Here is a 23,915-nt window from a genome sequence, read left to right on the forward strand (position 1 = left end):
GCTGCCAGCAGCACCAATCTCCTCTGCTACACCAAGCCAGGCTGCTGCTGCCAGTGTGGTCCTTGCAGTGTGTGGTCACACTGAAATCTGCCACAGATTTGAGAGCTTTCACATTAGTACAGTGCAAGGCACAGGGCAGTTCCTGCTCGAAGCCAGCTCCAAATGAGAAGTGCTGGGCACCTAAGAGAACTTGGATCCAGAATGGAGCAGTGTGGTACCAAGTACTGAAGTAAGATTCTAGAAAGGCAGCTTACCCAAAGTGGCAAATTTCATGCCTGTAAACATGTTTCAATTAGAATTTTGGATGAACTCTGGAGGTATTGATTTTTTTCTGGGGTAGATTTCCTCAAATTTCTGTATCTCTCTATCAGACTGTATTTTTTATCATCAGCCAGTAATATATGGAAGGTCTTGGAGATGGACATCACAGCAGTGAGCCTTTAAAGAAGTGACCTTTAAAGTCAGTGAAGTCTCAAATCTTAAAATGAAGGCTCAAATCTCCTGGAAGAAAATTGTTAATACTCAGAATTCTGAATAATATTATATAATTAACTTTTCAGTAGAGAACAGCCTCTTGGCACTAACACTGTCCTTTCTGATACATCAGAGACTGAAAAGCATGGCCTTTCCTGTGCCAACTGTCTTTTAGAATAAACAAAAGACCCTCCCCCTTCATCTCCACATGCTTAACAATATTAATAGAACATGAAAATATTAATGCCAGTAGACAAGGTCTTTCATAAAGTACATAAATGAATTCATTCACTCTAGCTCATTAGCTTAATCATCAACCTTTTTACAATGCAACTGATTAACATTTTCATTGTTCTTCTTTGATTTCCCTTAGACTTTTGCTTCTATGGGGATCAAAAGATCTCTGAATGCATAAGCTCAACAAATATCCCTGCACAACTGAACAACAATAGAACTGTTAGAAGAGATAACTAAGTAAGGACTTTCACAGCTCATGCTTCAAAGATACTGCAGGAAACAACCATTTAAGAATCATTTTTATTTTTATGTTTAACGTGATTATACACATTCATGAGTCCAACAAGATCTGCACTGTGACATTAAAGATACAGTACAATAACATTCAACATGAGGTACTTTATATATTTATATATATCTGACCTTTATAAATAATGCTGTAAGCCTGCTAAGGTCAAACACTGCTTCAGCACAAATGGGTGCTGGGACCTGAAGTGAGCCGAGTTTATCACAACAAAAAACCAAAACCCAAAACAGTTCAGTGCAATAAGTGTGTAGAAATTAAAGTGTTTACTTCAATACTATTTTAGATATGCAGAAAGTATATTACATTATACTCTCTTATCACAGATTCCTCTCACCAGCAAATCAAAGATACAAGTAGCAGAGACAGCCAGGAACAGTTTAGACAGAATCTGTGAGGTGATCTCTACAGACATCACGTTTACACTCCAGGCTGACACGGCTGATGCTTGCAAGATGTCAATTAATGTACTCAAGCTTGGGTGGTTCTGCTAAACCAACCAAATCCACATTCAGACACCCACTGAAGTGCCCTGATGTCCCATGGTGAGTGGCACTGGCCACCTTCTTACATCCCAGTACTTGTTAGCATCACAAAGTGCTCAGAAGCAAGTTATGCTGTGAGCATCAAAAGGTGTTTTGGGTGCCTTTGTCTGATCACCCACACTTGAAACCTTTCCCTGCACCAGCTCCCAAAACCCAGAATGGACTCAGAGGAATTAAGCTAGAGGTTGCTTTCATCCTACCTCATCAAAAAGACTTCATAAAAGAATCAAATAAGAACAATAATTAAATAACAGCTCATTTTCTACACATTACAGCTACAGAGTGTTCTGATCTCTGAACTTCTCTTCCAGCCAGTGAACGCAGCAGATAAGTCACCTTTATGTGCAGGTGAGTCAAAACAAATAAAAAATTCCAAGTGAGAACCCAGGACTAGTTAAAGCAATGCAGTACTTTCTGACTTGTCCCACCAGCTGTGGTACATGCTTTTTTACCAACCAAATCAAAATGCAGCTCCCTGCCAGAACCTGTCAATCTGCTTATCACTCAGAGTAATTACATCTGCATCAGCCACTTGCTGTACAAAAATTTAATCAGCTGATTAGCATCTTTCTCTGCTTTGAAATGTACCTAAATAAATGGAACTGCTGCTCAGATGTTGTCTAAAAGTAGATGACCGTTACCTCATCACAATCTCAGATTCCTTTCTATGATCTCTTCAGCAACTCTTTCTCCACTCCATACCATTTATACTCTTGTCTATTTTCAGCAGTAGATCTAAATATAAGTAACTGGAGGTTTTTATAAATCTCTCCCTGGGAGTTTTCCACGGAGCATTCTGTTTAGATTTCACAAACAGTCTGGATTATGTACATCTGTTACAAAAAACAAAACATTTTTGTATTTTGAGGGTATTTACATTTCAGAAAGAGCGCTGCTTACACACACATGTATGTATGTATACAAAACATTAAATGCTAAGATGGATGAAAGGCATAAATCCTGTGGAGTACATTTTTACCTGGCTCTCCTTTTATTACCTAGAAAGAAGATCTGGGCTTTGACTACACTCAACTTATCCTTACTTCAGATGGTATTTTGGACACTGCCAAGATGTATTTTGGCACTTTCCAATGGCTGAGGGCCAGAATTCCAACCATCAAGCAACACTTAGAGTAACAGCATTAAACTGGTAAAATAAGATGAGAAAAACATTTTTATTACAGAACTGAGAAGTGAATTTAGGGTTATGCTACACTGATGTGTGGATATACTGTAACATTAATCTTCAGCAGGTCTAAAGAATCATTTGGTCCTCTCATTTTGTTCAAAGGTACACAACAAACAGAACCCATTTTGGAGGTGAAGCAAGATGCTTTACAATGGGCAGTGCAGCAGGGCAGAGGAACACCTGTCCCAGTGCAGTGATGAAGGATTTTCTCATGTCTCAATAGTACCTGTAGTTCTTATTTATACTGGTTTCCTCCCCTGATCCAAGGAGTATCCCTCATACTTTTGCAAAAATGATACAGACATGTAACTTCCTGTTGCATCACCAAAAATGATATGGACATCTAACTTCCTGGGGGGAAAAACTCAGCCAGAGAAAAGGTTCCAGACCACATAATCCTCTGACTGATGTGTAGCCATAAGCAATTGCAAGAGCTCCAACAATAACCCATCAGGGGAGACTTCCTCCCCCTCACTGCTATCGGATGGTATACACTAAGTGTAACATGACCACAGGTGGGAATCTTCTGTCTTTGTCTAAATTTCAACTGGTAATAAAAAAATAATAAAAAAAATCTCATATTACAGAAAAAAAATCCAAGTCAAGATTGATACATTCTTTTGTTCCTCTAAAATCTGCCTCTACCATGTTTAGGAAGAAGAAAAAACCCACCCAAAACAAACAAAAAATTATCCTTCATCAGATGATTGATATAAATTCCCATTTCTTTAGCAAGGGTTCAAAGAAATGCCATTTAAAGAGCATATCAACTCCAGTGTAGCAAAACCTGGGTCATGGGAGCAGAGTTTCAAGAGCTGCACACACAATTTGAACACATGCAAGTACTTCCATGCCTTCAAGGTGGGATTCCTAGAAAATGAACTCCAAGGGTAACTTGCCAAGCCCACATCCCTTCCTCACTGTGAGCATGTCCATGCACTGGGGATATGGTGGGCATGCCGTGGAGCTTCCTGAAAGATGCTGCCTTCTTCCCATCTTCCCCTGGAGCCATCCCAAACAGTTGGCTACAGGAGAATCTCACAGGATGAAGGTTTAAACTTGTGCTTTTTCTGCTTGTAACTGAAGGACTCCTTCCAGCCCCCATGGTCAAAAGCAGCTTGGTTCACTGGAATCTCTAAAGTCTGCAGAGCAGACAGCAGAGAGAGCTATAAAACAAGACTCTTTGTTTTCTATCCCTACCTCCCCAACACAAGCAGAAAGCAGAAAATGGAGAAAGAAAAAAATGGATCAATGAAGACAGTGTTGAGATACGAGAGGGGGACATCCTCTGGTGATTCACTGGTATCAGCAAGGAAAGGGTCAGCATCACCAGCAAACAGGCACCCCCCTTACAAAGCCTTTAAAACTTGCTTGTTTCTAAGAGCTTCCAGTTTAAATATTACACTTAATCACCAATGATGCTACAAGTACAGCAAGCCAGGAACTTGCCCACAGCATTTAGTTACATATTCCCTGTACTGATCACATATCTGCAGATAAAAAGCTAAGAATCAGTAGGCCTGACCCAGACAGGCTCTTCATAGCAAAACGCTTTGTATCCACACACTCCCATTCAAGCATAAAATATGAGTTCGGGAATTTGTCCTCCCTGTACCCCTGTGCCATTCGTACTGTCCGAGGAGCACTGAAACTGAACAGTCACCTTCCCACACTGAACTTCTGTCATTCCTTCCTGTCCAAAATAGCTGAGTTCATTACCATCCAGAATCACGCTCGCTGTGTAAAAGGTGTCAGGCTCAATCTGCACTGGGTACTCAAACCACACGGGAAAAGTGTTACTAGAACCATCCGAGAAGTATTTACTCAAGTTCTGGCCCAGGATCACTCCTTGTCGCTTCAGTTCAATCTTAGCGCTGTACTCTGCCGACCCACAGCTGGAGCCATAGAGCCCAAAGCCAGCGATGAACACTCTCTTGTCGACAGCGAACTGGATGCTGTCACAGCGGCCCCGGTAGCGCCACTGGTTGCTGCGGTAAGCGCAGGACTGGAAGCGGTGGCAGCGCTGCGGGACGAGGCCTTTGCGGGGCTTGCTGACAAACTGCAGCTCCGGCTTCTTGGCGGCCGTGTACCACAGGAAGATGTCGTTGGTTTCGTTGAGGGTCAGGATCCCGGACTGGGCGGCGCCGTTGGCGAAGTCGTCCAGGGCCATGGTGGGGATGCGGATCAGGTAGAGAGCCTTGCCCAGCACCTTGCGCTTGTTCTCGATGGTGGCCGTCAGCTCCTGGCGCTGGCACTCCACCTCGGCCCAGTTCAGAGCTGCCTCGAAAACAACGATTTCTTTGGCATTCAGAGTCTCCCTTCGGAGAATGCTTTCAAGGGTCTGAAAATCAATGTCACAGAAGCCCTCAGACTTCAAAGCCAGCTCAGCTTGGGCATCAATCACTTCCCAGCAGCGCTGGGTCAGGTCAGGTTCCTCGAATAAGCAGCTCTGGGAGAGCAGCACGCAGGCATTCTTTGCACTCAGGCTTGTCTCGAGAAAGTTAACGCAGGCACGGGCCAGGTGAGGGACAATGTACTTCTTGGCAGCATAAAGAGTGGCCAGGACAGTGTCTGCTGCCAAATCAATCTCGTCACAATAGATGTACCTGAAATAAAGCACACGGGTGTAATGCTGCTGCTTAATGCGACACCAGTTTGTCAACAAACTCATACAAAATCATAAACAAAGAATAGTTAAATAGCTCCAATTAAAATTGAGCAGTGCTTTGGGGGGTATTGATTAAGCCCAGAAGGAAAGAACAAAAAAAAATTCAGCACTTATGTAAAGACCATAGAAGAATGGTCTTTACATAAAAGAAAAAATGCCCAAACAAATAAAATCTAAGGTGAATCCAACTTTCCCTTTGGAGTGCATGCTATGAGACAATTGTTTAAAAACTGTGGCCCCTGCAGGGCTGCCTCCCTCAGCTACCACAAGAGCCTGGAACATGTGTTACCAAGAGTCCTTGGGCTGCATGTCCCCTGATGGTGAACCATGGTTTACTGAGGTGCATGAACAAACACAGGAATGGTAACAAGTTTGTAGAGAGTAACTAGGTAATCTAAGAAGAGAAATGCTATTCAAGTATATCAGGTATTATCATTTCTGTAACTACTGGATTGGGTTATTTTCAGATGTGGCTTTTTTTTTTTTTTGGGCTTGTGGTTTTGGTTGGTTTATTCAAAGGGTTATGAAACGTATCAGAAATGGAAGATTTTCAGGTTTTTAATGCTCACAACATCCTAACTCAACTAGGACAGCATTTTCACTCAGTCTCACTGCATAAGGATGAAAAAAGCTTTATTGCTATGGCACTGTGGTGGAAGAGATGAAGGTGAAATTCTATTTATGTGACTAAACTGCTGGGATTCATTGCTCAGAGAAATGAAGCATTGTACAGTTTGTTCTTTTCAATATCTCATGCTTCAGGGCTCCATTTGCAGCTGGTGAATGCAATGTGCTAAAACCATGCCAAATGCAATTTCACTCTTCACAGGGATAAGCAAGTCTTGATGGTTATGGCTGATAAAAGTGTCTTCCTCCAGAAAAGCTAAAGTTGTATGCAACCCTGTACCAATTAAAATTTTCTAGTTAGCAGGTTTCCCTACACAATGAGTTTTCTGCAGAACAGATGTGCCTATAAAGAGGAATTAGTACCTACACTGATCTGATTATAGTTGTAAATAACTATTTGTATTTTTGCAGCTGTAAGATAGTATCCTCCATGCCGCACTTGGAAAACACGCACAGAGGAGATGCTGCTCCAGCAATATAAAATCTAAGAGGTTACAGAGGAAAAAGAAAACTTACATAGAACCAAGCTTATTTTTAGTGTTTACTACTTGGTTTCAGCTTATTTGTGAAACCAAAGAACCCATCTGTATATCAATGGTTACAGGCTTAGCTCCTTCACCGCCCAAAAAAAATTCCATTTTCAATTAATTTGTTTTTATGATTCTCCTGATTGCTCTCCTACTCTTTCCTCCCTTCTATTACTTCTCTTTGCCTGCTAGTGCAACAGAGAATGATGACATCTGTTTTAAATCAAAATAGTTCAGAAGTTGCTATTTTAATATTGAAATATTGAAAATAAAGAACTAATATCAGTGATGTACAGCAGACACAGCACAGATCGACTGTCAGCAATACTCCACACCTCTGACTCTGCCAATGCACCTCAGCTCTGGTTTGCAATTACTGATATTCCAGTTTCACCCTGTTCTCAAACACAGGATTCTGCCAGACCACGGGGTTTGGTGGTTTAGTAACACATTCAGCCTGGGATGAGATGAGATCACAGTTCTAACTTGAACAGTCAGGACTGAGATAAGATATAATTCATTAATGCACCAATTCAGTTTGGCAGCTAGACTATGAGTTTAACCCTGTTTTTAAAACTGGAGAGAACAGTTAAAGCAGTTTTACTGGGAGAACAACTAATGTCTACCCATCGTGCTATTTCCTATATTACACCTGGCAATACCTTGTTTGTTGTCAGAATGTAACAAAACAGAAAAAATATTTATGCCATCAGAATTCATTGGCCCAGGGGAAAAAAAAAATCCCCAAACTTCTTGAGCAAGATGTCAAAACCAAAAAATCCAAGCTAAATATATTTTCTGACAAAGTTTATGGTGCAGAAAGAAGCCTGTGAAGGAGAGGCTGCTTTGGCACAGCTAAAGTCTTTCCCTCTGTAGCAACAGAGCCTTGCCATCCATGGCTCACAGCAGTTGCAGGAAACACTCCCAGGGATGGTTTCCCAGAGTGAGAGGAGTGAAGGGGACAGTGGCTCCCCCTAAGCTCCACATGCAGTGGATGCTGTGATTAGGGGACACTGCAGTGCTGAGCAGCATCCCTGTGCCTTCCCTGCACCATCCCAGTGCTGCAGACACTGACTGGGGCACTCTGCAGCCTCAGACATGCTGCATCAGGGAAGACAGCACTGCCAAGGTTACCCCAACAGCCACACAAACCACAGGCTTTTTCTGGTCTTTAGGGTTTTTTCAATAAAAGCTGAGAAGGTGAAGAATCCCATGGTTCTGGCCATGCTCTCCTAGATAGTTTCCTAAATTGCCATGGGCTAAATAATATGCCAAGACCTAGATGTCAGTGTTGCTACTCTCTTTCCTAGGCTTTCTTTCTGCACACATTTCTAAATGATAAATTCAGAAAGCATTCAGTTTTTACACAGCACATCATGTTTAGCCACAGTGAAATAGATTTGCTGTTCAAAAAGAAAGGGGGGCTGCAAGAACCCAAGTATCTTGTATTTGTGATTTGTAAAATTTAACATGAAAGTAAAGTGTAAGTCTGAGCTCTGCCACAAAATCAAAAAGGCCCAAACCAAAGATCCATGACACACCTCCCTACATAATGTCACATCCTAACTTTATATTCCAGGTCTACAGAATATCTGTGGAGCTCTTCTGGCAGTTACCAATATTTGCACAGAATATTCCTGATGTTGATGATAACCTATAAGAACTCTATATGCAACTTTGAATGCTCATCTATGATGCCAGTGAAATGTTAAAAATGAAAAAGGAACTTTTCTGTAATCACAAGTTAATCTATGAAACACAATAAATTGCTAGCTAGTGATTATATCATTATGTGCAAGAAAACTTACAGCATATAAAAGGGATCACTATCAGATACTGATGTACTTTTTGTATAGGAAAGCAACAGCATTTATTTAAGCTGAAGGAAAAAAACCAAAAACTCAAAGCCATAGCATTTCTGTGATAGGGCATTTTTCCTCAATAATCAGAGTTTATAGATACATTCAAGGACAATTCAGCAGGGAAGCTGCTTCATCATGCCCATTTAGGAAAAGAGAGCATTTCTTATGCAGTTTGCAAGAAGAAAAATAATGATCATGTAAACTGACTCGTTTTCCTTGTTAGATAAAACCCCCTATTCATGTAAACAGCCTTTTTATCACTTTCCAAACACATCAATATGACACATAAGGAGAAATTTATTTTTCAGAGGCTATGCTGAATAACTTAGGGTCATTTTTCTAAGCCAAGACCTGCGTACTGCAGGTTTATAAAAGAGCTGAAATGATGTCAATCTACAAACCCAGCAATTCACTGGGCTGAGGGGGCTTTGTGCATGCATTTTTAACTTTTCTCTATGCTTGCAAAGTAGAACAGTTGGTTTGGGGTTTTTTGTTACAGCTGACAAACCTTTTTAGTAACTCCATTCCTTTGTGTAACATATAGTGACAAATCAGATCAATAGGCATTACAGTACACAATGTGCCCAAAGATCCCCTGTCAAAGTCATTATTTACAACTGCCTACATTAGTCTAATATGTGTGTGCCTGGAAGTACAGGGGGACAGCAAAATTAGGTGAAAGTTTAAAACACAAAAAGAGGAATATTTCAAGCAACTGCTTTCTTTCTGTTTATATGCAAACTTCAACTATGACATTGGCAGGGCATGTATACATCAGACAGGAACACACATCCAGCAGATGAATGATGCTTACTTCAGCATTGCAAGAAAAGCAGCAGGCTCAACATCTGGTATACGGATTTCATCTTTGTCCTCGGCGAGCTCTCCATAAAACATTGCATGGAATACAGAGCTCCCAACAGCCAGGACATACTGTTGAGAAAGGGAAATCTTATTTCATGCTTTGAACTGAAAACACTGCCAACACAAACAATGTGGGAGAGCCACTCTGAGCAAACTGGGCTGCACTGACAGGCTCTACAGACACACTTCAGTAAGAAATGAAGTCCAAGTTAAGAACAAGTTACACGTTTTCCTTGTATTTTACTCTCCTGGGCATAGATGCATTAGCTACTGGAAAACGCTCACCTCCACCACAGAAGTTAACTATTTCTAGGAAATCTCAAGAGCAGTATTAATCAACAGCACAAAGCAGTATTCCTAACTTTACTGCCTTAGCCCAACAAATGTGCTCTTTAAAACACATTAAGAAGAAAAGCCAGGGAGAAATTATCCCACTGCATGTGGCCTTTCCCAACACAGACTGCTGCCTGTCCCAGAAGAGCTGAGCCTCCTACACTCTGTCCTGCTGTAACTGTGGGAGCTCTCCCTGGCTGTCCCCACCCCAGCAGATCATGCAGCTGTTGCTTACTTTGTGTCCTGGCAGCCGCTGGGTCCCACCTGGTGGCCCGACCACAAAATGAACATCTGCCATCAAGTCATTGTTGAACATCACTGCATTTCTACAAACAGAGGTAACATGTTAATTTGTGGCACCCAGGAACTTCTCTGCATGTCCCAGACCCAAGAAATATGATTTTTTAACAACTTCAAGTTGCTCATTAGCAAAGAGAAGCAGGTCACACTTTGCTTTCAGCTGCTTTACACATCATTGCACAAATATATCAGAGAAAATACTACAAGTGTTTCTGGTGTGTGTGGGTGCAATAAAACAAACCCCCAAACTTCTGAGAACTTTCCAAGAAGTGGAAATCAAAGTCCAGAGCATTTATCACTGAAAATCCCCACTGAGGTCTAAAAGGAAATCTTTATGGGTATGGTGCAGCTTTCAGCAACATTTTTATTAACTCAAACAGATGCACTGACTGGAAAAGAGATACTAAAATATTTCTCCATTACCAAAATTCTTATTTCCCACACACATACAGGGAGAAAAAAATGCCCAAACAAATAAAATATAACCATGTTTTCTTCAGCAAATAAATGCACTCTGGACATTTTGCTACTTTTCACCTCTCCATTCAAACACCAAAAAAAGCTGCCCTGAACTTACCTCTCTCTGATGGTTGGATAAAGTCCTTGCCAATTAGGTGCAGGAATAGTGTTGTTGTTATTGAGATTTTGCTGATGGTACTGCTGGACAGCAGTTGTATTAGTATTAGCTGGTTTCTTTCGGGGAAAAATATCAGCAGCCATCTTCTTCTTCTTTTTGGTCTTCAAGGTAATGATTTCATAGCAAACTGGAGGCAATTTGCTGTTGCTACTGCTGCTGCTATTTCCTTTCTTAGAGCTCTTCTTAGACCTGTTCTTGACCGTCTCTGGAAGCATCAAGAAGAAGGTGAGACATTTCATGTTCTTTCCTTTCTCATCTACCATCAGTATACCCGGGAGTAAAGACTGACAGCCTAACTAGCCAGGAACATTTAGGAATCTATGTGGAAGCTGTAACACCGAAAGCAGCAGAGCTGAGACTCAGCAAGACAAGGTGACCTTTCCAGCACCCAGAGTAAGAAACTGAGTTTAAGTTTGATCCAGTACTTGAACCGTTAAGTACATCCCCATCATTCCTTCCAGCTTTCCCGATCAGGAACCGGCTGGCAGCGCTACAGCCGGGGCAGAGGGCAGGAGGAGCGCACGGTGGCAGCGCCAGGCTGCCGGCGAGCCCAAGTTGTGCGGGCAGGGCTGGGAGCGGAGCGGCACAGGCAGCCGTGCGGCCGGAGCCAATGGCTGCAGGCACCGAGCGCGATTGGGCTCGCACACAGTGACACCTATTGTAGCCTGCGCCGCTCCCACGGTAAAGCCACAGCAGCGCTCCCGCAGCTCCCCCGCAGCCGCCGGCGAGGATGGCATGGAATCAATGGCACACGCGGCTGGCCGGGAGGGCGGGAGCGTTTCTCTGCTCCGAGCGTGTGTGTGAGCTCTCCTCGGCGCCGCTTCGATTTTCACAGGCGAAGCAGTAAGAAGTTGAAATCAGGTAGAAAGATCTATCTGAGTCTATTTCCACGGCATTCGGTATTAGCACAGCTTCCTTTGCCTGTAGCATCCCCACAAATCCCTCCTGTAAGAGCTGTTCAGGGAGTGCGCGAGCGATACCAGAACCGAATTAAAGCAATCGAGCAGCAGCACGGACAGCGATGCAGCCAAAGGATCCCTTTCAGCGGCTTCTGCTCCAGTGTAACATGAACAGGGATGAGGTCACAGCTTCAGCTTTAACTCCTTCTGTTTCCAGATAACAGAACAGCCTTTGACAGGGGTCCCAAATCACTAAGCAGTGCTAATTAAGCCAGCTTACACCAGACATGGATGCACCACATCAGAAGAAAACTTCTAGATGTGTAATCAGATTAAAGCAAACCAGAGTGAATGTATTTAATCAATGTTTCAAAGCATTAAATGAAAGGGTCTGAATGGTTTAGAGAGTCTCGGGCAAAAATCACTCCTTGAGATGCAAACAGTCCAATTTTACTCACAAATAAACAGGATATAAGCTATGCCAACCAAACCATTTAAATAGGGAATAAGTCTATTTTATAGCAATTAGTTTACTCAGAACTTAAATTTTGATCAGATTTCTTTAATAGCAGGTCAAGTGTATAGAAAAACCACCAAGTAAGCATAGCCACTTAAAAACAAAAGCAGGGAAATAAAAAATACTTGGTATGAGGTGTCAACATATCACACCTTAAAATACTGGGGAGTAGATAATTAAAATATTATTTCATAACTACTTTCAGTTTTAAAGGAAAAAAAACCCCTCTGCTTTCAAAGCTAATTTAGCCACATTTTGCCTTAATTAGTTTTGCTGGACAAGGGTACAGCAGGGAAATTAAAGTGATAAAAGGCTGGTGAAGAAATCTTGTTGAAGCCCCTGACTCAAACAGAAATATTACTCAGGCTGTTTATTCAGTCTCCATCCCAACTGCTGGAATCAGAGCTGTGGCTGTGTAACAAACACACACTCAGGATGTCTCTAACCTGAGATGGTGCTGGTATTCCTTGGGAGATGCTGCACACCAAGCCCTCACTGCACGCCCCAGCCATGTGGAGGCTTTGCTGCAGTGGCTGGGGATGGGGATGATGCCATTCCCAGACACATCTGTCCTCTCTCTGTCTGAAGGCACTGCCCGTGGAAGGGGACACACAGGGAAACGTGTCCATGCCTCAGCTGATGCATTTCACAATCCAACACCTCAGTGCAAAACCTCCCTGACTGCTGCTTTAAAGGAAGATGGGGGTTATGCCTGAAAGGCAGAGACACATTCCTAAATACATTGAGGGGAGGTTATGTAACTTACAAAGAAATTATTTCTAGCAACCTTTTCTCTCTCCTCCACACATTTTCTTTTTTATCTGCAATAGACTGATTAGGAAGGGAAACTAAAAACCTAAACCATATTGAACTGTTGAGAGGGAGAAGAAGGGGTAAAGGAGAAGAAACTCATCCCACAGATGGGATCTTATAACTGCTCACAGCTGAGTTTATAACAGGAACACAGCAGGTATTCCCAGCACAGAATTTGAGTTTGTTGAGTTTGTGTAAGTTTTGTTTTTCCTCTCCTTATGTAAATTTCCAGCCCTTCCAAATAAAACAATAACCCTTTTGCCACTGCACAGGACAAACATTTCAAAAGGAAGAAATCTTTAAAAAACCTCTTAAAGATACAGAAAACCACAGACTCCAGAAAATCTGCTTCTCAGCATTACAGTTGGCAGAAAGCAAAAGACAGCAGGGGTTGGGAGATTTGATTGTCATTCCACAAATCCATTTTATAGACTCCCAAAGTATATTAAAAATCAAGGTCTCTTCACATTTCTTCAAACCAATGACCAGGACAAATCCAAAGATTTTACACACACACCAGATAAGGTCACTGGGAGGCTACAGGAGGTAAAAAGAATGAGGGACAGACTGACCAGTTAACTCCATGTGGGAAAGACAGATTGTAAATGTGAACCCACAGGAATCCACCAACCTTTGAGCTGTGGAGCACACCACACATGCACAGCACGTGGTGCTTTCTGGGAAAGGAAAGGAGAGAGAAGCTGCAGCTGAAGAATGTTCTGCCTGAACTCAGAAGTCACACAGACCCCAGTAGACAAGAAGTATCTGCACAACAGGATAAAAAATCCAGTCCAGTAAATAAAAAAACATCTTTGCCTGTTCTTAAGCCACCCACCAAAACCTGGTCTGCTCTAACTAGAAAATAGCACAGATTCCAGAACAGAACATCTAAATCTACATAGATTTAGATTTTCATACAATTCCTATGAAAAACTACAAACCTCCTATGAAAAACAAAACCTATGAAAAACTATCACCTTCCACTGCACTTCATCACCTCAGGAACTCATTAGATGGATGTGAAAGAGGGGAAAAAAAACCCCCAAAGAATTATTGTGCTATTCTCTGTAGGTACAGAGTTTGTGGTGACTGGGAGTGGGGATGGGGCTGAGCCCCAGTGGGTACAGCTGTGAAAAGCTGTGAAAAGAGGTGAGCAGCACTGACAGCAATGAGCCACAGAGTGCCCAGGTGTGCTGAGCAATCACCAAAGGGAACAGAGGGCACACAGGTGCAGTGCCTGAACACGAGGGGTATCAAAGGTTGGGCTAAAGGGCAGCTGCCTGCAGCCTGCTGAAGTGCTCTGGTCTTACCCTGCATGGGTGGAAGCCTTCTGATATTCTATGGTGATACTCTGTGTATGGTGGCTATCTGGACTGCAGCATGTGCTGTGGCATATGCTGTGACAATTCTCACTCCCTACTCTTTCTGCTTTGGCAGCAGCTTCCATTTCCTTTCATACAATGGTGTTTTGTTGGTTTACTGTACAAATATGTTAATAAATTTAGAACTCAGTACCCTGGCAATCAGTAAAAACAGCCCATGAAGTGCTGCCTGTTGAAAGACCAGTCAAAATCCCCAGTTTAGATCAGTCTGTCTCCAACAAGAGGATGAAGGAAGGTCACCTTCTCTGACCCACAGATCTATCCATTTCTGAAATCTTATTACAATGTGCTCCTAATCTTCTTCAGCAAGTCTCATCTTTCTTCATTAATTATATATTAACAGAACTAAACTTGATATATACAACTGAGAAAGAGGGAAATACAGTTCTTCAAAGGCACATTAATTTTTATTTTACAAGCAAAGTAGTCAGACCAGAAATATTTCAAGTTAAAGGGTATAGGAAATTCCATGCTTAAATCTTTACACTGGCCTAATGGATATTCAAAATGCCAGAAGAATTAAGCAAAAGACTATATTCCCAGCCTGAGCTACTACACACCAAGTTACATGTCCCTTCCAAAATATCAGGAGTAGGTTATGAGCCCCTGGAAATCAGTTCCTGACTAAACATTGTGAACTGAAGCAGCAATTTTGCTGTTCAAACCCAAGTGTGTGCAACACACCTGCCACCCCAGCTTATTCATCCCTCAAGAACATAATATACCTTGTGAGGCACAGGAGTCACAGTAAAGCCCAGCTCTTGGTACAACTTTTAATAGCATGTAACTACTATAATTATGCCTTTCTAAAGGGAACTTCCAATAGGGAAATCAGTTTAATTTCCAGACCTGCTGGGAGTATTCTTCCTCATACTTCATCAGTTTCTCCTGCTGCAATAGCAAGGATACCAAAGAGTTTCTATCTTTTTTTCTCCTTCTAATAAGCTGAGGTTTTGTGCATCTCTCATTTACAGGCCTGATCCTCATGTAGCAACATGAGCTACACAATTCTATAAAAAATAAGCTTTCATTAAAATTCCCAATTGTTTATTACAACCACATCATGAATAAAAGAAAGAATTCTTAGTAAGCAATGAGGAAATGCATACATTTCTTTTTCTGTAAAATTGCCAAATGTCTTCTTTGGCAGTTACTCTGCCTGTGCAGTATTAACACTGTTTAAATCCTGAATTTCCCCCTACAAGGAAACAAATTTCAGAGGACACATCTTGATGAACCAAAATAAATAAACAATGTTACTGTTTAACAAATCTACCTGTCTGTCCACTGCTAGCTTTCACTGAATTTAACTTCAAGCACTCATTTAAAAATGGAATATACATGTTCAGAAACTAACTAAACCAACAGAAAACCTCAATAAACCAAACCCACACAGCTGTGGTGCCTTGTTCTGTTTACCTGTCTATGAATTATTCAGTCACTTGGAAGAGTCCTTCCCAATCACCATTCCAACCCTTCTGTTTGTAAAAACCAATTTGGAAAGGGCACTGATAGCTCTACCCTTCATTTCCTCAAGTAAAAAAATGCATTGCAGTGGACAAAAACTTCCAATCTCCTCTCTCCTAAGTTTCTTATTGGCAGCACTGGAAGAAACCAAGGTGGCATCTGCTTCTGTCAGCTGCATGGAAAAGCTGGCAATGAGGTCTTAGTCAGGTCTTGTATGGAAAAAAATAAAATAAAAAGGCAACCAAAGGCAGGAAGAAAGATGGGCAAAATTGAAAAAAACTCTCAAAGTAGCCAAAATAGGTGCTAAAAAAATAGCAATTACATCCCAGAATAGTGAAGAGCTGTGAAAGTATCAAAGTAGAATTGCATCTTGAACCAAGACTAGAAGCTTCAAAACAAAGTCAAAAATAGTTAAATAGTATTTTTTCTATAGAACTCATGCTATGCTAGCAACATACTTGTTACCAAATATTCTTAACTGCTTGGTGTTTATGAGGATTTAAATACTTTGCATAACATTATCCACTAGGATAGCTTTTACTTTTTCTTCTTAAATGCCCTTAATGCTTCAAAGAAAACAAAAGCAGGAAGTCCTGAGCAGCCTAGTCAAAAGGTAAACACCAACTTGCATAAAACAGAAACCTAAAGAATGAATATTCAGAACTACTTTGTACTCCTGCAGTGTTTCCTAGCACGATACATGCTATTTGTTTTAGTCTCTCTACCAAAGCAGCCTTTCAATTAAATCTTTTTTAATATGTCATTAAGCAATGTCCATTTTGAGACAAAGCAATCACAACAAAACATACAATAGTAATATCTACTCCTATGTTTACTTGGAAGTAAATGTGCACTTTCTTTGTATGCATTTCAAGTCACTTTCCATGAGCCTGTTCCTACTTCAACTGCAGCATCTCCTATTCTCATTTTTTCCTGTTACCTTTCTTGCTTAGCTGCTTAAAGCCTGCAATTTATCTTCAGTGAGAGGTTGAATAACTTAATATTTATGCCCCAAACACTTTGCTCTGCTGGGTCTTTTTCCTTTAAAGTTAAAGATTTTCTTCCCTGATGGACCAAAATACTGTATCAGAGTGAGAAAAAAAATGTTCCAAATTTTCTTGTATTGTCATTCTGATTTGAAGACCATGCATGCCTGCTGCAGGAATGGCAGTCCACACAAACCACAACTGTGGCAAGGAAGGGCTACACTTAGACAACCTGCAGTGAACAATGTACCTGATCTCATTACAGTGAATTACCCCACAGACATTCTCTTCTGGGCATATGGTACAAAATAATGTCAAATGCTTCATCACAATCTAAAATATATGATTTGACAAACCTGCTAAGAGATATTCCCCTGTATCATAGTTTGGGAGCTGCAGGAAGAAAATATCTCAGAGCAAAATTTGCAATGCATTCTATGTGCATTAAGTTGTTTCTTGATAGTTCAAAGTAAAACAAAGAATTACAAATGTACTCTGTGAAGAGAAAACCTGCAATCACAAAATGATAATTCAATGATAATTCAAATTCAAGGCTACAGGAGATAAAACTGTTTTGCTACTAATTTAAAAGAGACAAATTATGCATTTTTTCCCCATTGTGGCTACTCAAGCTTGTCCATTTCATTTCACTTCACGTAGAGCTTTGCTCTTGACAGTCTGTGGGGTCAAAAATTAACTTCTTTCTTAGTGGCTGCCATTTATTTATTTATAAACATGATATTACAAACCTGAAAGCACTCAACCCTTTTTCTAAGGCAAAGGTCAACTTTAATTCTACCGTGCCTCTTACCAAAACTGACTGACAAAGGAAAGCTCAGATAGCTCAGGAAATTGGTAATGAGATACAGTGGTTTTATCTCTGGGTCACTAATTCTAAATTGACTAAGGTCAACAGTAATCAAAAGTCATTAGCATTTAATGATCCTTCGGTGCCCTGTGAGAAAGAAGCCAGTGATCTTAGCACACTTCAGGAAAACCACCACTGCAAGCAGCACTCACTGCTGCCTGCTTCAAGGGAGAGGTCAGATCAGATGACTACAGACAGGACTTTCAATCCTCCAGACAGATCTCACCTCTGCAGACAAACCTTTAACTGATTTTAACTTGGCTTACAAACCATCATTTTAGTTTAACCATCAATAACCATCAATTTAACCCATCAAGATGGGTTCTCTGAAGGGCAGGCTGTAAGCTGCCTGCTCCTTCCCATCAGCAGTTCCCAAATGTCTTTGTTCCTTTGCACACGAAGTCTGAAGAATGCAAATGCAAACAGGCCCTTCCTCAGAGAGGAAGGCTCTCACTGAACCAACAGCACCAGAAGTAACCATTCCATGAGTATCCAGAGTGGAACTGCATCACAGTTGATTATCCTGGTGTATAACTCAAGGACTTCATTTTTCACGTGCAGGTAACCTACATTCCCCACATCCCACCACCACTGTGCTGAAGCTCCCAGTGGGACAGAAGGGGGGAGAGGAGATTGCTACAGTGCACAGCCACACCTGCTCTTTGCCCTGCACACTTCAGTCCCCTGGGACTGTCACAGCAGCAGCACCTTCAGCAAGGGCAAGGAGAACAGAGGGGACCTTTGGAAGGCTTAGTCAGGTGTTGGAATGTATGGGTCTAATGGAAAACCACATTGTGGCTTTGCATCTAGGCAAAGTTAGGGAACATGCAGCTTAAAAGCCCACAGCAGATGAGCAACCTGTGTGTTCACAGCAGCAGAGCATCACAGCTGGCAGCATTCAGGGTGTGAAAGAGGAAAAGTCTGGTACAGCATCTTCTTCCCACTGCATTTGAAATTACAGAAGAGGAAAATCATGACAGTGAAAGAGGAACAGGTCAGTGCACTGGCAAACCAAGCCTTTGATAAGAAATGCATTCTCAGCCACAGTGGCTCGTGCTTCTCAAAAGTGAGAACTAAAACCAGTGAGTAACTACTCCAGCAGTGAGTTTTCTAAGCTCAGGTTTTAGATATGAGAGACTGATTGCTGCTAACCTGAGCCTAATCCAAACAGTTCAAGGAATGGAACAGGCATGACATCCATTACCCTGCACTGTCCTGAATGACTCTCCCTGTGCCACACATTAGAAGCTGTGTATCCTTTTACTTGCTCTTCACTGATTCCAGACTCTTCCAGCACACACAGCCTCTGTTTGAATCCACAGGGAGATAAAGATGTTCCCAAATTTCTCTCCTATCCACTGCCTGAGAAAATCAGATTTATTTTCCTTTGCTGCACAGTCACACTTACCTTCCTTAGTAGTCAGTTACTTTTCAGTATTTCCATCAGTTTCTCCTCCTGTTTACAAGTGAATGGCAGCTACTGCACCATCATGAATTTTCAAGAAAAACACATAAGCACTGCTCAAATTCTGGTTTCAGAACATATTTTTGTGCCTTAAGATGTATTTGTCTATCAATGTTAGGATATCTTAAATGTTCTTCTTCACAGTAACTCTGTGACAGATCAGAACTGCAGTAGAGAAAAACTAAGGAAGGAGCAAGTAATCAAACAGAACAGCATAATTAAGGGACTGTACAAGATAAACACAAATACCCACTAGTTTTATTTATATAGCATGAAAACCTTTCCTTTTTCTGGGTGCACATGGGGTAGTATCACTTTGATCTTGTAAAATTGTAAAGGCAAAGAGCTCTAAGGAATCCTCACAGCTCTCAGACAAGCAAACATCTCACCTGCCTGAAGGACTGCTTTCTTTCCCTACTCTCAGAAAACCCTTGCACCCAAGCAGAGACAGGACAGCTCTAATTCCAGAGAATGTAGTTTTTAAAGAAAATTACTCCTTTAAAATGCTTTGGATGCAAAGAGGAGAAAGTGCAGCTAGGGTGGTGATAAGGTGTGTAACCTGGCACATAAATATCCTGTCACAGAACAACGTTATCAACAGGTCATTCAGCTGGTATTGAAGTGCTACACGATCCTCTAGTGAAATATTTATTCAGGATATCAGGTAATCTTGGGGTATAGGCAACAGGGCTGGACAAGGGGATGTCTCTAGATACTTCCAAATCTATTTGTTGCCAGTCTTCACCCCACACATACTCACAGACTGCCAACCAGCTCCCAGTGTTTTAAAATAAAAACACTTTCTATGTGTTGGACTGGCCTGGTTTCCACAGCAGCTTGCTGAGGTATCAAACTCAGAGAGGGCAGCAGGATCAGAAAACAGATGAGCCAAGACCCAAAAAAGGGGAGTTTGCAAGTTTGAATGCAGTGATGTCTTACTTAAGCTCCCCTCTCAGTTTTCTGACACACACATAAAAAGTGCTTTTGTAACCAAGGCAGGGGATTGGAATTCAACTTAAGGGCAGAAAACACAACTGATGACAGCTTCCACCACAAAAAGCTTGTAATCTTTTCCTTCCAAGATTCCCATCTCTTATATCCCTCTTTTGCCTCATCCATCAGCCCTTTGAGACAGAAACTGCTGCTTTATCACTCATTTAAGTGCCTCACAAAGCAGAGCTCCCACATCAGCTCAGGTACCTGAACATTTGTAAAACAGAACAACAGCCAGCCAAGTCCAAGGAGTCACCAGAGACAGTATCAGGGCAGAATCATTTTGAATTATCAGAGAAAGCTAATGATGGGCATAAAGAATATCCTGCTGCAAAACTTAGTTGCACAAGTTTCTGCAACAGGTGATCTAAATTTCTTCTGCCAACAAAACACATGGCCTACCATCATCAGACCTCTGTTTTAACTGAGCCTACCCTAGGACTGTTGCTTTCATTGTAACTGTTTGGTAAATTTAGGAAAAAAAATTGCTCACAAGCTGTAACAAGCAAGTGGCCAAAACATAAAAATTATTGTTGCAACTTGCATTTTTTCCCCCCAGCCTTAAAGGGCAAGCTAAATGAATCCCATGCTGCTTCTGGAAGGTGTTTCCTCTGGGGCAGAGCTGAGGATCACTGGCAGGGAAACACAAGGGAGGTTATTGTGCAGTTAGCTGCAGCGTACTTACCAGGGGGGATTTAAAGTGGAAAAAATAAAAAAAAAAGTACTACAGTCGACATTCAACTTTGGCAATCCTGCAGAACTTAGTTCCAATGAAGGCCCTAAGAGATTTGATTTGCAAAGTAAGCCCCAGGTACTGCACACTGCAACATCCTGCACACACAGTAGGAAATGGTGACCAGTTCTCTCCCACTAAAATAAAATCTATTTTGAGCCTAACTCTGGCATAAAAGTTTAAGCAATGCAAAATAAAGTACCATACACCTATAACCCAGCACCATCTCTCCACAAAAAAACAATCAAAAAAACCCAGAGCACAGATTAAAATTTAACACACACATCACATGCTGAAAACAAAGTACTCTGAGGACTAACTACAAGGCAAAAAACCTGCACCAGCACTTCTCAGATGAGCCAGCCTGTGGAATTAGGTAACTACACTTCAGGAGCACGTAGGTATCTTAACTTCAATCCAAACTTTTCCTCCAACTCACAACAACCCACCACTCCCTCCTGTTTCAAAATGCACTCAGGAAACACCGCAACGAATTGAATTGATAAACCTCCAAGTTCACAGGTGCCTTTCTCCAAACACACAGGAAAATGGGGAATTGTAAAGGTGTGGGCCATAGGGACCCTTCAGGGACAGGTACATCAGAAGTTCGGCCAACAGCGCGGGGAAAGGAGGAGGAATTTATACCAAACCGGGTGCAACTCCTATTTGTGCCTCCGGGAAGGTCGCCGAATTAATGCTTAAAGTACTTCTTTGACAAAAGAGCTTTACTTTAAGCAGGAGAAAAGCCCCAAAGCCCAACTTGTGCTCTGCCTCCCGCTGGAGCCTGGGCACAGCCGGGTCCGGGGCTCCTCCCGAGCCCGCTCCGGGGGCTCCCCTCCGGCACCGCCGCGAACCCACCCCGCTGACTGCCGCACAAAGGGGCACCGAGGGGACACCGACACCCGCCTGCGGACACGCACCGCGACTCCAGCCAGGCAGAGGCCGTGCCCGGGGCGCTCTTTGTGCGGCAGAGCCGGGCGGCCCCGCTCCCCTCACCGACGGCCCGGCGCTCCGCGGCGCTGCCGGCGCTCAGGTGCGGCCGCCCCGCCCCGGCCCGGCCCGCCCCGCCCCTCACGGCGGCGCCTCCGCGGGGCGCGGGGAGCCCATTCCCCGCCGGCACGGCCGCCGCAGCCGGTGAGGGGAGCGGGATCGGCCGCCACATCCCGGGGGAGGAGGGGAGGGGAGCTCGGCTGTCCCCGCGGGGGCCGCCCCGCACCCCGCACTGACCTGAGGGCGCTCCCGGGGCGGCGCGCGCGCGCGGCCCCTCCTCGCACCGGCGCGCGCGCGCGCGGCCCCGCCCCGCAGGAGCGCGCGCGCGGCCCCGCCCCCGGCCCCGCCCGAGCGTGCGAGGCCCCGCCTTCGACCCCGCCCCTTCCATCTCGCGCCCGCCCTGAGGGAGGAAGGGAGTGAGGGAGGGAGGGAGTGAGGGAGGGAGCTCCGCCCAAAAAGGCGGCTGGGATCACCCCCCGGTCCCCGCCACGGGAGAGTTGGGGTTTCACCTGCGAATGAATTGAGTTGGGAAACAAACGACACCTTTTTTTTTTTTTTTTCTTTTTTTTTTTTTTTCCCCAATTAGAAATCACGTTAGTGCCCGAAGATGTAGCATATTCATACAGCCCAGACTTGTGATTTCACCTGAGAGCTAAGTTGGGAGACAACCTAGCTATGCCTTCTGTGAAAAACGAGGTTCACTGTCCTGTAAAAATTCTGTAAAAAATGAGTATTTTATGATTGGCTTTTCACAAATATTAAAATGAATATTATATGTGTTGTGTTAGAAAGTTATGCTGTATTAGTTCTCTTAAGTAGCGTGTTAAATATCATTTTAGGTTATAACATAATGTTAAAATAGAAACTGTGCTATGTAGGATACTTTTTTCCTAAAGAAAGGACTTGCACTCAGATAGCAGCCACAGGACACCTAAATCTTTCAAAGAAAAAGAATTTATTGCTCCATTATCAGAAGAAACAAACTTCTTCCTGTCTCGCTCAGCCCTGAAGGTGCTGTCAGGATTCAGAGGAAGAAGCTGACACTGACCAGACAGAATCCTGTGTTTGAATGGAATTCATGCATCATGTGTGAGGTGTATGAATATGCAACAGGCTGTTGCTTTTAGGGGTTAATCCTCTGTTAATGTGGGTCCTTTTTTGGGCTTATTTTGCCCAGAAAGAGGCACCTGGACTGTCTGTAACTCTTTGTGTCTGTTGTCTCATATTGTCCTAATCGTCCAAATTATCATTACACTAATTATATTACTATTTTTGTAACCATTTTATTCCTATTAAACTTTTAAAATGTTAAAAAACAAGTGATAGGCGTTTTTCACAATTCAAAAGTTTAATAAAGGACATTAGGAGACAAAGAAAATAAAGATTTCACTGCTGGGTGCTTGGCATTCCACCAGGAGCACACCTGCTATTTCAGAGATGCTCTTTAAATGCCCCTTCTATTGCATCAGTCTACTGCATATTCATAAACAATTTTACATATTAAAATTTTTCCTCAAGAACTGTTTAGCATGGCTCCTCCTTGGGTCTGCCTTTTTAGAGCATGCAAATTTCTTGGCTGTGATTTTGGGGGTCTTCATCATATGAATATTATCCCAACCAAGCAGGCAGTTTAACACTACATCAGCTATTTCACTACTATGTCTAAGTTTAGTTAACAACAGAAATTTAAAAAGATGTATTTTTTTTATTTTACTTTGACATTATACATATGGCATCCATTTCAATATTAGCGAAAAGCCAATATTATAATGTGTATTTATAACACCTCAAAAAAAGGTAAAATTCGCTTTTTTTCTTTAATTAAAAATTCTGTTAATACCTGAATTGAAGCATATTCACTCTGCACATACAAGATAAGTTGGGAGACAACTAACAACATCTTTTTTTTTTAAATAAAATAAATTAGAAGTGACCTTATTTTAAAATTAGGAATCCCATGAAAGTTCAAGCATATTTATGGCTTATTGCAACTAACCTGTTTGAGGATTTGCCCTCTACGAAAAAAGCAATCTGTTTTTCTGTACATGCACCAATGAAGAAGAAAGCTCTCACCCTTCCATTTGGACAGCAGCTTTGTTAAACTAAAAGGAAAAATGGATTAGATTATAAGGAAATATAATTAGAAAATTAGATTACAAGGAAAAATGATTGGTAGTTGAAATCTTTGCGTTTGTTCATCCACTGTTATTCCCAACCTCCAAGCAAAACAAAAAA

General features: G+C 42.2%; 1 protein-coding gene across 3 annotated transcripts; it reads right to left on the reverse strand.

Moving 5' to 3' along the window:
- Window positions 1–997: 997 nt before the first annotated feature.
- BTBD3 (BTB domain containing 3) lies at window positions 998–22,015 on the reverse strand. Of its 3 annotated transcripts, none has more exons than XM_071422443.1 (5): window positions 21,918–22,015; window positions 10,508–10,772; window positions 9,866–9,956; window positions 9,248–9,366; window positions 998–5,355 (listed from the first exon to the last, which is right to left on the reverse strand). In XM_071422443.1, the coding sequence occupies exons 2-5, from the start codon at window positions 10,648–10,650 to the stop codon at window positions 4,323–4,325; spliced, it is 1,386 nt and encodes a 461-aa protein (XP_071278544.1). In that variant the 5' UTR covers window positions 10,651–10,772; window positions 21,918–22,015; the 3' UTR covers window positions 998–4,322. The 3 variants fall into 3 exon arrangements, with proteins under 3 accessions (XP_071278544.1, XP_071278552.1, XP_071278534.1); XM_071422451.1 differs by lacking the exon at window positions 21,918–22,015 and adding an exon at window positions 21,611–21,749; XM_071422433.1 differs by lacking the exon at window positions 21,918–22,015 and having other exon boundaries at window positions 10,508–11,704.
- Window positions 22,016–23,915: the final 1,900 nt, after the last annotated feature.

Source organism: Agelaius tricolor, unplaced genomic scaffold (genome assembly GCF_023055355.1).
Source record: "Agelaius tricolor isolate 1412-34295 unplaced genomic scaffold, bAgeTri1.0.p SCAF_1, whole genome shotgun sequence".
In the NCBI taxonomy this organism is placed as follows: domain Eukaryota; kingdom Metazoa; phylum Chordata; class Aves; order Passeriformes; family Icteridae; genus Agelaius; species Agelaius tricolor.